The sequence below is a fragment of the Uranotaenia lowii genome, chromosome 3 (assembly GCF_029784155.1).
Source record: "Uranotaenia lowii strain MFRU-FL chromosome 3, ASM2978415v1, whole genome shotgun sequence".
Classification (NCBI taxonomy): domain Eukaryota; kingdom Metazoa; phylum Arthropoda; class Insecta; order Diptera; family Culicidae; genus Uranotaenia; species Uranotaenia lowii.
This window is the reverse complement of record NC_073693.1, coordinates 62981258-62993521: the sequence shown is the minus strand read 5'-3', so window position 1 is coordinate 62993521 and position 12264 is coordinate 62981258. Positions and strand designations below refer to the sequence as shown.

Sequence of the window (12264 nt, the reverse complement as noted above, 5' to 3'; positions counted from 1 at the left end):
TCAATGTTTTGTTTTGCAATGCATGGGAAAAAGTAATCGAGAAACACCAAAAAAAACGAAATTCTTCCAGAAAAAAATTGCATTTTCTCATACAACACTTTAAACGAGAGAGTACCTTCAAAATTTGAAGTAATTGAAAGTTCTTTTGGGCCAAAAACTTTTCAAGCCTTAGGCATTTTGAAATTCTAAAAAATGTCCCAATTTGACACATCCTACTAATAGATACCACTATACAATGTTGTCATGTTTATATCGACCGGGTCTCAAATACCTATACTCCTCAGAGGTGTTGAGCTAATAAAACCAAATCCATAAACCTTCGCGCACTTTTATGGGGTGACCATTTTATGGAAAACCTATTAAAAATGCATTGGTAGTGGAGTTTGATGTCCCAAACCCGAATACGATAAACCCCACCAAAAACTGGTCAACAGAGTCGCTCGCAGTCGTCGTACTCTTCAGTGAGATTCGTCAAACATTAGATAGTCCCCAACGGAAGAAAAAAATAACATAAAAACATGACAGAAACACGAGATATCATTTTATACGACACGGTTTGTAGGTTGGCTGAATGGTTGAATTTGTTGGATTGCATCACGGTGAACCGCTCATTTGTCAACAGATGCGGCTACTGATTGCAGTGCAGTTAAAATCTCAATAAATCACGATTTTTTTTCTCGGTGGATGCTGGACTGCCACAAATTTGGGGGGATATAAACATGAAATTTGCTTACTAATGTTTAGATCGTTAAGATTACGCAGATTGTCACAATAAAGTTTCCTGCGAGATGGATGATTTGGCAAAGAGGAGCAAATAACATCCCAAAAAAAGTTTAGTTGATCTAAGGCCATTTCGAGGCCTTTTGTTTTCATAAGGTTTTGGGAGAATGTTGTTTATTTCTTTTATAAGAGCATTTTTACAAGAAACATATAAAACTCGAAACAGTTGAATCCCTGGGGAACAGACAGGCGAATCTCATCTGTTCCCTTCTTCCAGAAAAATCCTCGATGGTCTGGATTCAAGATTGCAACTTATTTGCAAAAACGAAGCCTTCGCCTTACTGCTGACGTCACTGTTTGTTGTTTTGCACTTTCTGAATCGCCCGGCTGGATGCTTCAAACAGGAATCCATCCATCTGTTTTGAACCGCGGAATGAATGATAAGAATGTGATTAACAACACAACGGCCTCTCTCTCTTTCTAGTAGGTTGGAACCGTCACATAAGCACGACGAGTCTGCCTATTTATTTACCATCGCGCATACCTCTTACGATTACGGCAAAAACAGAAGGGCAAAATATTTGCAGAGATTTCTATTTTCATCCGACGTCGCTGGCAGAGGGTTTGGTTTCTATTTGAATAAAAGATCTGCTTAAACTAGTGTTTTCAAAGTGTCTTGGCATTCTTTATCTAGAATATTTGACAATTTTATTGAAGTGTTAGTATGTTTTGATCTAATTGTTTTCCATTTTCTTTTTCTATCTCGTTCAATAGTTTGGCACAAAGGACTCATTGTCGGTGGACAGCCTGGATATGGACCACGTCACCAAGGTGATAGCATACCATCCGCGGTACCTGAAGCATTACCTGGACACCCAGAACTTCATCATGCAGTGCGATGGACCGCTGCCGTACGAATTTCGGTCCTACATTGCCATTATGGTGAGTCATCTTTTGTATATTTTGCTGAAGCTTGTCAATTAATTTAATTAATTTTAGAGTTAAGTAGTGATAATGATGTGACACATTGTTTGAAAGACCAGTTCATTTTGGGCATGATTTAATTTAAGATTACTTCGGAAAGTAAGGAACAAGGGAGTTGTCTACGAATAGATTGAATTATTAAGGACTTAGGTGACAGCCAAGAAATTTTCTTATTGATTCTTATTGATCTAGTGATTCGTATGTTCACTTGAAATTCACTTTTGTATCCTGTTTAATCACAAATTTTCAAATTTTCAATTATTCCATTTTCACACGTTAGTTTGTAACGTAAAAACTTTGTTAATGACATATACTTAAGTAGATGTTTTTTTAATTTTTGAAATACCGCACAGTTATGATACCACCTGCTCAAGGACCAAGAAAAGTCTAGATGGAGTTTGAAGTTATATTTCAGGTAGAAAATAGTTTAAAAATTCAAAAATCATTTTAAAACTATTAGAATAAAAATAATTTTCATGACACAGATTTTCATACAAATAATGACGCTTAGAAAATGTTTTATCGAATTTTAGTGCAGAACTTACAATTTGGATTTTAATTCCAAATAACCTCTTTCACATACATCAACTTTTAATCAGTTGATAGAAAAAACTGTTACATTTCAATCAAAGATTCAGATTTATAATACCAGCAGATTTAAAAAAAAAATACACACTAAAACATAAACTCGAGAGCTATATTTAAAAATCGTATCCAGCATAATATTAAAAAAAAAAACAGAGCTCTGGCATAATTTGTACAGTATATTCAAATTCAAGAATAAAGCTTATTTACAGTGAATTGAAGCTCGGAACAGTCAAAACAGTCAATAGGATATAGTTTAGGCTTAAGTTTATATATAAATATTTTTTTTCTCTACAGGATATTCTCCTATAAATCGAATAATTTATTGCTCTAATAAATTTAAATCAAATAAACAATGTTTAATATTTACTTAATTTAAGAGTTGAACTGGTCATAATTGATCAGAACACTTAATAAACTGTAATAAAATAACTTGAATGTAATGATTAAAAGGCTAATAGAGACTTATTTTAAAAAAGAAAAGTCCAAACACTCAATAAATTGAAATTAAATTACACAACTTTAATTTTTGATTCAAATGCATATATCTTAACACTATGTGAGTAAACACTAGAAAGACCGCACCAGTCATAATGACTGGTTGGACACTTTGTTTGTTGAATATCTTTTAAATACTTCGCTTCAAAAATTCGAAAAAATACGACTTTCTATGAATTTTGAATCTCTACAAAACTGTGTATTTTTTATTTCACTAGCTCTTTTAGTAAGCGAGAAAAATTTCGCCATGGACACTCGGACCGTAACCAGTCAAAATAACTGGTAAAATTCACAACCCTATAGCTTTTTTCGTTTGCTTTTGGTTTCATTTGCAATCTTCATTCAAGACAATAAGCCCTCAGTGATTTATAGTGGGCAGAAGTGTGTCATTCGTTATGAAATATTGTTTTTTTTATCTGGGATTTTAAAATGAAATTATTGATTTTCGATGCGAAGTCATGAAGATTTGTAGAAAAAGTTCTCGGATTGGCCGCTGTGTGGCGCTTCAAGCACTTGACTCCCAATTTTTAAATCTGTTTTGTTGCTCAACTTTAATCGAACTTTCTGTCAAAATTTGGCGAAATTTCATCAAGATTTGTAAAAGTTGTGTTAGATTTCATACATGTCCATTAGACTGCCCCAAATTTGTATGGGAAATTCAAAACCTGTGAAATGTTATGCGCTGCAGGCTAAAATTGATCCTAGGCCTAGTACAAGATCTCATGCCAAATTTGGGCCAGATTGGATCACGGGAAGGGGTCGCTCAACGAGCCTGAAGTTTGTATGGGATTTTGAGACATTTTGTTCGGGAGAAACATGAAAAACCAGTTTTTCATCAATAACTTTGGTTCCCGTTGGCCGATTTCTTTCAAAACCGGGTTTTCTTAAAGCCTAAACTATGAAAAACATTTCATCCGAAGACTGCATTTCGATAAGAGTTAAGATAAAAAAGTTATAAGGCTTCAAAAATGGGCTGATTTTTTTAAGGATGGTATTCATCACTGTTAATGAGTCGGAGCGGTCGAACATATCGTCGCCTCATTAACACTGATGAATACCACCGTTGAAAAAGTTAGCCCATTTTCGAAGCCTAATAACTTTTTTATCTTAACTCTTATCGAAATGCAGTCTTCAGATGAAATGTTTTTCATAATTTGGGTTTTAAGAAAACCCTTTTTTGAAAGAAATCGACCGACGGAAACCAAAGTTATTGATGAAAAACTGGTTTTTCATGTTTCTCCCAAACAAAATGTCTCAAAATCCCATACAAACTTCAGGCTCGTTGAGCGACCCCTTCCCGTGATCCAATCTGGCCCAAATTTGGCATGAGATCTTGTACTAGGCCTAGGATCAATTTTAGCCTGCAGCGTTTAACTTTTTCAAAAGTAGGGTCATTTGGGGCACTCTAATGTCCATTCGAGTAATCGAGTAGTTTTAGGTGATAAATATGTTTTATACCAAACAAGAATGAGTAAAATAATTATGAATTGTGTACGCATTTATTCAAATTTGAAAACATCAGCTATGAAACTGAATAATTCAAATGATATTTCAACATGGGTGCACGGAATATTTTTTATATGTTGGTTATCCACCATGGGTGCACGGATTCACCGCAGTTTCTGCCCAAGTATGTATTCAAATGCATTCTTAGATTTATTAGGTTCGACCAATTTCCAATGCAAGTTCACTTACAGGTATTCCGGCACCCGTGTATTTACCTGGCCAACTGGCAATTGATTGAACATTCTTATTGAACATTCTTATTATAAGAGGAAACACATCTTACCTGTCGGCAACTTATCGGGATTAACCAAGAGTTTCCTTGCCGATACCAGGAATCGAACCATACCTGGCATACCTAGACCAGACTCACGCCAGCCTTTCTGATAGACCACATCGGCGCTAAGATATTTCACCATGGGTGAAAAGAATGGCTGTAAATTCGCTGTTGTAAATTATATAGAAATAAATAGTTTTTAACTTGCTTCAGAACACAAAATATTTTTGAGTTAGATATGATAGTTATTTGAAATGCCATATTGGTCAATCAAAAAACTTTTAAGGAAAAACAAATCAACGTGTACATTTGACAATGATGATTCATTTTTTTTTTATTTTCACTGTTTTCCGTCGCACGACATTACTTGATGCATATTATTCCTAAAATTCACTCGGTCCATGGTGACCGTTTTCCAATTTCTTGGATGTTGATCAGATCTTATTAAATAAATATACGATTGAAAAAACCTGTTTTTGAATAATAAATAAATAAATTTATGGTTTCAAGATATACATAATTGAAATATTTCTTTTCCAGGCATGAAAAAACGGAACTTTAAACAAAATCGTTATTTAAATCATTTTGTCTCAACATGAAAGACATGGTTTCGACTTTCGTTTAGTTAAGATTTGTAAAAATGCTTTTTAAAAATTTGCAAAAAGTCCAATATTTGATTAAAACGCGGTGAATCCGTGCACCCATAGTGAAAAACCATGTGTATAACAAAAATTTTCATTTGAATCTATAAAAGTCTTTATTCTTTACCTTTAGCATGCAAAAAAAAAAGATTTTGGATGACTAACGGTGAATCCGTGCACCCATGGCAAATTGCTCTGCTTATAGAAATAAATATGCTTCAAAACCTACAATATCAGGTATAATTTATAGGCAACGTGTTGAAAAATTTCAGAGCGACGGATGCTAGAAAATATCTACTTAAACAAAATAGAAGTGAAACCGTGCATTTATGGTCAATACCCATAGCCATCTAACATAATTATATAATTAGATTGGTAATGTGTTTTAATTTTTTGATAATTATTTGAAATATTCATTTTATGACATACACGCGTTCGTCAACTATGCCAATATGAGGTGATTCCGTGGCACCCATGGTGAAAAAATATTTCCATTTTATAACAAAAATGTTATCGAATAAATAACAAAATAATTTCAAAAGAAAAAAGTTGAAAATATTATGATATAAAAATTTTTCCCTTCACCAGTCATTTTGACTGGTCACGGTCCGAATAGGTATATTCAATTTGCCGGTCCTTCTAGTGTTAAAAACAGTAAAAAGTTCGAATACGGAATTTAAATTGGATGTTACTCAAGTTTTCCTGAGATATGAGACCTAATTATGGGAGATAAGACACAAAACATGCTGAGCTGAGACTTGAAAAGTGACGTTTGAGACAGAAGATACACGAGAAAAATCAACCAAAAATCGAAAACATAAAAGGAACGGTGACCAAAATCCAGTTTATGATTTGAGACATAGGGCGGCGCACAGCGAGGCAGGCCTGACCAATCGATGGTCAAAACCTCAAAACTTTTTCAAATCAAATCTTACTGGCTTGAAGCCTTCTGAAAAGTTGTTCAACTGATCAAAATCTTTAATTTGATGTAACTTTTTTCATCCAGATTTTATTGAATTTTATCTAGATAACTTTGTTTAGCTAATTCTGCTTGTAAACTTGGAATTTCCTCATTTTATCGGCGTGAAAATTTTCGTGTAAGGGTTTTTAGGACCGTTGAAAAGTTAAATGATGTTTTGAGATCCCTCCTCTCACAAGAATAGAGGGGGGGGGGGGGGGGGTCCCAAACAAATGTTACCTAAATATCTGCACAACTCTTGTAATAATAATGCAAATGGAGACAAATTTATCAAGAGAGAAATACATGTTATTTTCGCTAGTTTGAGACCCATCTATTTTCTGGAAGAAGGAGATTTTGCAGAATTGGTACAAAATTACTACAGTTCTAAAAACTAATCAAGCAACCACAAAATTTCTAACAATTGATAGTAACTTGATGAGGAACAAGGAAGATTTTGAGGTTTTAATAAATAGTTTATTATGATGGCTTAAAACTCATTCCATCTATGAAACGAATGCTTCCATACAAAAAAATATCTACAATTTATGTATAAATAATGCAAGCTGCTGTGTTGGATCAGATTTACGCAATCCAGTAACTTTTCTACGTTTTGAATTATCTGAAGAATCTTCAAAATTTACTGAAGGCCTTCCTCCTGAAGAATCAATGATTGTATTGTAGGGCTTTTTCTTAAACAAAAATAAAAGAAAATTTCATATTTACCTTCATTTATAGCTTAGTAGAAATTTATTTTAGTTTGAAGCCAAAGATTATTTTTCGAAAAAAAAGAATGTATCTGTGCGGTTACCGTGTTTCCATTTATGTTGCATTTTGGAGCATTCTCTTGTTATAATTTTTCTCGCAGCTTTTTTTCTTTTAAAGTCTATAATCACAGATTGCTCATTTTTTTCCATAACTTAGGTTATTCTATTATTCCAGGTGTTGTGACTGCTCTCATTGAGCATTTCAAAATAGTCTCGTCTCCGAAACATTTTGAACCAAACCTCGGGAGAAAAACTTCATAAAAAATCAACCAAACTTTCTTCAAACCAATAAAAAAACATGTGCACGATGTGGTTCAGTATCAGAACAAGTTAGTTCAGATAAATAATCCATAAACTCATTTTGGTACCTTTTATAAGTAGCAAATGGATCAAGTGGGCTGTTGCTTAATATGACAGCAATAAAACATGGTTGCTTTGTTTTTTTGTTGAAATATTCAAACATTCGGTGGGTAAATGATTTCTATTTTATTTTTGAGTAGAACTAGAAGATCTATTTTTTTCCCTTTTGAACGAATGTTGTTGTGAGATGGTTATAGGAAGTTTATGTTCCAAGGAATCTTATCTGCTTGTCTGTAAAACAACAAATTTATTATCAAAATTATTAAGAGGAAAACAATTTAAATGAGCTGAATTTCACGAAAATTGTCCATAAACATATTTCACCAAAACGTTAAGTGGCAATTAGTTTTTGTTTTTTTGGATAGCTGAGACTTCCAGTAGGAATGAGAGTGAGGTCTCGTGGGGTAACATGATGTCCAGATGTCCAAATATGATGAAAATTCTTAATTCTTAACGTTATACTTTTGTGCTCGAAAAAAAATTACGATTCTTGTCAATTCTTCCACTTCAAATAAAAAAAATTTCAAATTATTCTGAACACATGTTTTTTTTTATTTCTTCAAGAAATAAAATTTTGGTGGAGTATTGAAAATATTTTATTGTTTTTACAATAAAATGCAACAGCATCAAACCCCTACTTCACTTACGTAGAAAATTTTATGAAACAACGAATTTAAAGATATGTTTGACAGATTTGTGATCGGTGTAGTCCAGTTTCTGAAAAGCACAAATTTATGATGAATTTTTGAAATTTACAAAAATGGATTTTGGCCAAGCTATCATAGGTCCTGCCCAACTGTGCGGCGTGAGACATGAAACTTTGGACCTAAAACCTGTTCAACATCTCAGGTCTCATGTCTTGTTTATACTTGCCTTGCCGTTTTTTCATCAATTTGAATAAAATTTAAATAACTTATTTAAATTTGTTTTGAGTTCTGGTTTCTTAAACAAAATTTAAGTGCATTAAAGCTGCTTTGGAGAAATTATGCCTCAACACTTTCGTGAAATTTTCATTACCAAAAGAATAAACTGCGAAGAATCGTTTGAAATGGTCACATTGAGTTAATAAGTTATGCAAATATACCTGCAAAATAAAAATAAACAATTTTCAAATTTTAATTTTTAGTTTTGGTCTGCTCTTACTTCAATTTTAAAGTAAGGATTCGAAAAAAAATAAACATATTTTATTCAGAACTGTAAGAAACGTTTCAATTAGGTTGATCATATTTTGAATTCTAAAATAAAGTTTTTTTTTATTATTTTAAAAGAACCTGTTCAAATCTTAATATTATGTTTTTAAATTATTGTTTTCTTGGTTCTTTTTCTGAATTTAATATTTTCTGTAGATACTAAGCTGGCTCCTAGCTATAAAGAAGCTTTTAAAAGACAAATTTTCACTGCTGCAAAATTCTAAGTGTAAAATTTCACTTTGATGGACAACTCTTAGACAAGCCGCAATGCCTTGAAAATATTCATTGAAAAAAATATTGATTATGTCTAGCGAAATCTTAAAAATTAATTGCAGTCTAGATTCTAAGTCTAGAAACAACTTTTCAGAAGACAACAAGTAGTTTCGGACTAAGCGAAAAAAGTTAAAGACCTTTTTGTTCATCCCATTCATTTTGTATGGGGATCAATGGGAGATCAAAAATTTAACAAAAGTATCAGCAACTTTTTTCTTTCTCATGAACTTAAAATTTTCATATCGAAACATTTTTTAAAATTTTTTGTATTATATTTTTTTAAATTTTTTTCTTTTATTTTTATTATTTTTTTATTTATTGTTTCTTTACATTGAGAAATGTTTAAAGTGTTTCCATGAATGTGAAAGTAATTTTTGAAAGCATTTTCTCTTATTTCTTGAGAATATTGATGATATTGCATAGTCAATTAATTGACTAAGGTTTAATTAAGCTAAGATTGCCAGGTTGCCCGATTTTGTCCGAGTTTGCCCGGATATTCAATGCAAAATTTGGAGAAAGTCCGGTTCGGCCTGGTTGCCCAAAATTCGTTGAAACAAAAAAACAACAAATTGTCTTGTAATTTTTTTTTTATGCGTCCAAAACGAAACTTTTTGTACCATTTTCATAAAAATAGTAATGAAAGATTTTTTGGAAGCCTACAATACGATGTAAAATGAGTTTTGATGGAAATTTGTTTCCTAGTTTTTTTTCTTTAATTTTGTTGAGTGATTCCTGGGTTTTGACAAACTTTGCCCGGATATTGCCCGGATTTTTTATAACTGTTTTTTAACGTGTGACTCACACGGGGTGGATCTGCTAGTGGACTGGTTGTTTCCGGCAACTGGCAAGCGATGTGCGAACAGCGCACCGAGATACACGTGTCTGAAGTGAGCCTTCTCTTCACTAGACACGGCAGACTGGATCGGTAGTATTGGTCTGGACGCGGGAAGACTAAACTCTTGGTTTGGTTCTGACAAGAACCGGGTTTGCGTCACCAATCACTACCGGAGATCCAAGCAGTGGAACAGAGCAGAGAATAAAACTCCAAGACGAGAAAGGCAGGAACACCAATAAAATTTCCTTCTTTGTCTCTTGCAACGTTTATTTCTCTTCACAACTCTATTTATACACAACTTAACTACACTGCTTACTAAACGGAACTAACTCAGGGCGCATTGAGAATGCGCCCTTAAATAGGCAGTCACGCAAGCAAAGGACCACGTGCTTGCGTCAGATGGAAACGCCTAGAACCTGCTAGGCGCGTCGCGTATAATCCTTCAGCGAGAGCAGCCTCCTCGCTCTCTCGGGGCCGTACTCTCGCGTCTGTGTGGCACTCTTCTCCTCTCGTGAGTGCTCCGGGCGTCGTTACTGGTCATCGGCGTCGCATGTTGGGAATCTCTCGCTGCTGCTGGGAGCTTTCGTAGCGAACAATAACAATTTTGATTTGTCCAGCCTGGATACGTGTTGAAAAAATTCTGGCAACCTTTAATTAAGCCTTACCACACATTTTTATGATTGTTAAAAGATGGGAAAAAAAAACCTCTTAAAATTCCTATTTAAAAAAAATGTTTATTTGAATGATTGGGTTGGGTTTTTTTTTCTTTTTTCACCAGGATCTGCGCACATTTTTTTCCTGCGTGTCTTTTGTAAATTTTTTATCTTTTTCTGTTAAACCCTTTTCTATTATGTTATTTTCAACATGAGTAGATAATTGTTTTCGACTGGTGTAAAAGATTGTGACTGTGACTGTGAATAAGTTCAAATAAAGAACGAAACGTCTGAATAAGAAGAGTCGGAGTTTTTTATCCGTGATTTGACTAAAAAAGCCGAAATATTTTCCCGTTGCTATTTTCAACTAACCTACATTGTTTTGCCATTTATGTATCCATTGTCGTTTTTTGAAATGTAAGGACAAATCCAAAAGGAAATATATGTAATGCAATTTTATAACGTTCAAAATGATGTAAAATTGTTGCTGGTTGTCGATGATTTCTCTTTAATAGTTTTTTTTTTCATCTTTACTTATTTGTATCTTGGAAATAATATTTTTTCCATTGTTCCAACTGTGTTTGTGTTGTAACATTGTCATCCTATAACAATTTCAGGGCAGGCTGGGCCTAATACCAGATGTTGTATGGAAATGCTCCAAGAGCAGCTTTGTTTCTTGGTTTTTGGGTATACATTCTGGGAAGTTTTTGAAGCCAGAAGCCAGCCATATCAAGGTTGGCAGTTTTCAAATTATTTATAGTGGTTTGAGCTACTACATGTTTGAGAACTAACTTAAATTATGAACAATACTATAAGTCTGTACATTGTAAAACAATTTTTTTAATGAAAATCTTTACTTTTAATATGTTACTTAAACAATTATATCTGGCAGCACTTAGGACTTCAGTTTTTAACCAATATGGGAAAATGAGAAAATATCGATGATACCAAACAATTGAAAAAGTTTTTAAATAGTTTCCGGAATTTTAATTTTGCTGTTACCTTTCAATTGATTTACATGAAACTATATGATAAGGTGAAAGCAAACCTCAAATCTCTGTAACTTCTTCCACATGCGTCAGAACGATTTTGAATGTTCTAAAACGTTGTGGTTCAACTTTAAAATTAGACGCTCAAAACTTTTAGCTATTTCTTTTTCATTTTTCACTTTTTCCATAGAAAGTTTCATACAAATTTGAGTTATAAAACAGCTTTGCCAGTATTGAAACTTCATGATACGGTCCACATGGTTCGAAATTGTTAACAAACAACCTCTTAACAAGACATTCAAGCTGAACATTTTATAAAACAGTTTTGTAGCAGTCTTGAACACCATGTTTTATAAATTATATCTTTTCTAAAACATCATCACTGTCTAACAAACCTTTTTAAAGATTAAACTCTTCCAAGCAATGATTATTAATGTTATTTGAATTTGAACTTCAGTTAAGTTAACACATTTATTTGGGTAATCTTGTAACATGTTATCATATTTTCTCCCTTCCATATCGTAAATGAAACGTGTCCTCTCAATGTGGGTCCCGGGTATTTAAGTTTTATCAATTTATTCATTTTTTTTCCGCTATTCCTATCCGTTAGCCGCTATCTGTCCCAATATGTACCGACCATCTTAATTTAATTCCTTTCGATCGACTGGCAGACAATTGGCAAACATGCGGATGGGTCTGCCATTTTATCTCTTGTTTGCTTACCGTTCGGGACGTTTACTTAACATGTCCGCCTCACTTTCCCATTCCCATGCCTACCTTTTCCCGTTCCTTGTGGTGGGCCACATTCATTTTTCGCCATTCCATTTGTATCTCGCTATGCAAATATGTTGTTTGCACTCGATGGGTTATTACACCTTACGTGGTGTGATAATTTCGCTCGCACCGTTTTTACTTTTTTTTTTGCTGCATCCTGCTGATCAATTGTGGGTGGTGCAACGCCACACGTACATACATATGTGTCACATCATTATCATTATGAGGCATTTTATTTATTTATACATTTATTACCT

At 33.5% G+C, this 12264-nt stretch overlaps 1 protein-coding gene across 1 annotated transcript in view; it reads left to right on the top strand.

The window, feature by feature from the left end:
• LOC129750663 (sestrin homolog) overlaps nt 1–12264 on the top strand; it is a 145055-nt gene that overhangs the window by 110487 nt on the left and 22304 nt on the right. Inside the window, exon 3 of the mRNA XM_055745669.1 lies at nt 1495–1662. Within this exon, the coding sequence (XP_055601644.1) occupies nt 1495–1662 (168 nt within the window). The remainder of the gene's footprint in view (nt 1–1494; nt 1663–12264) is intronic.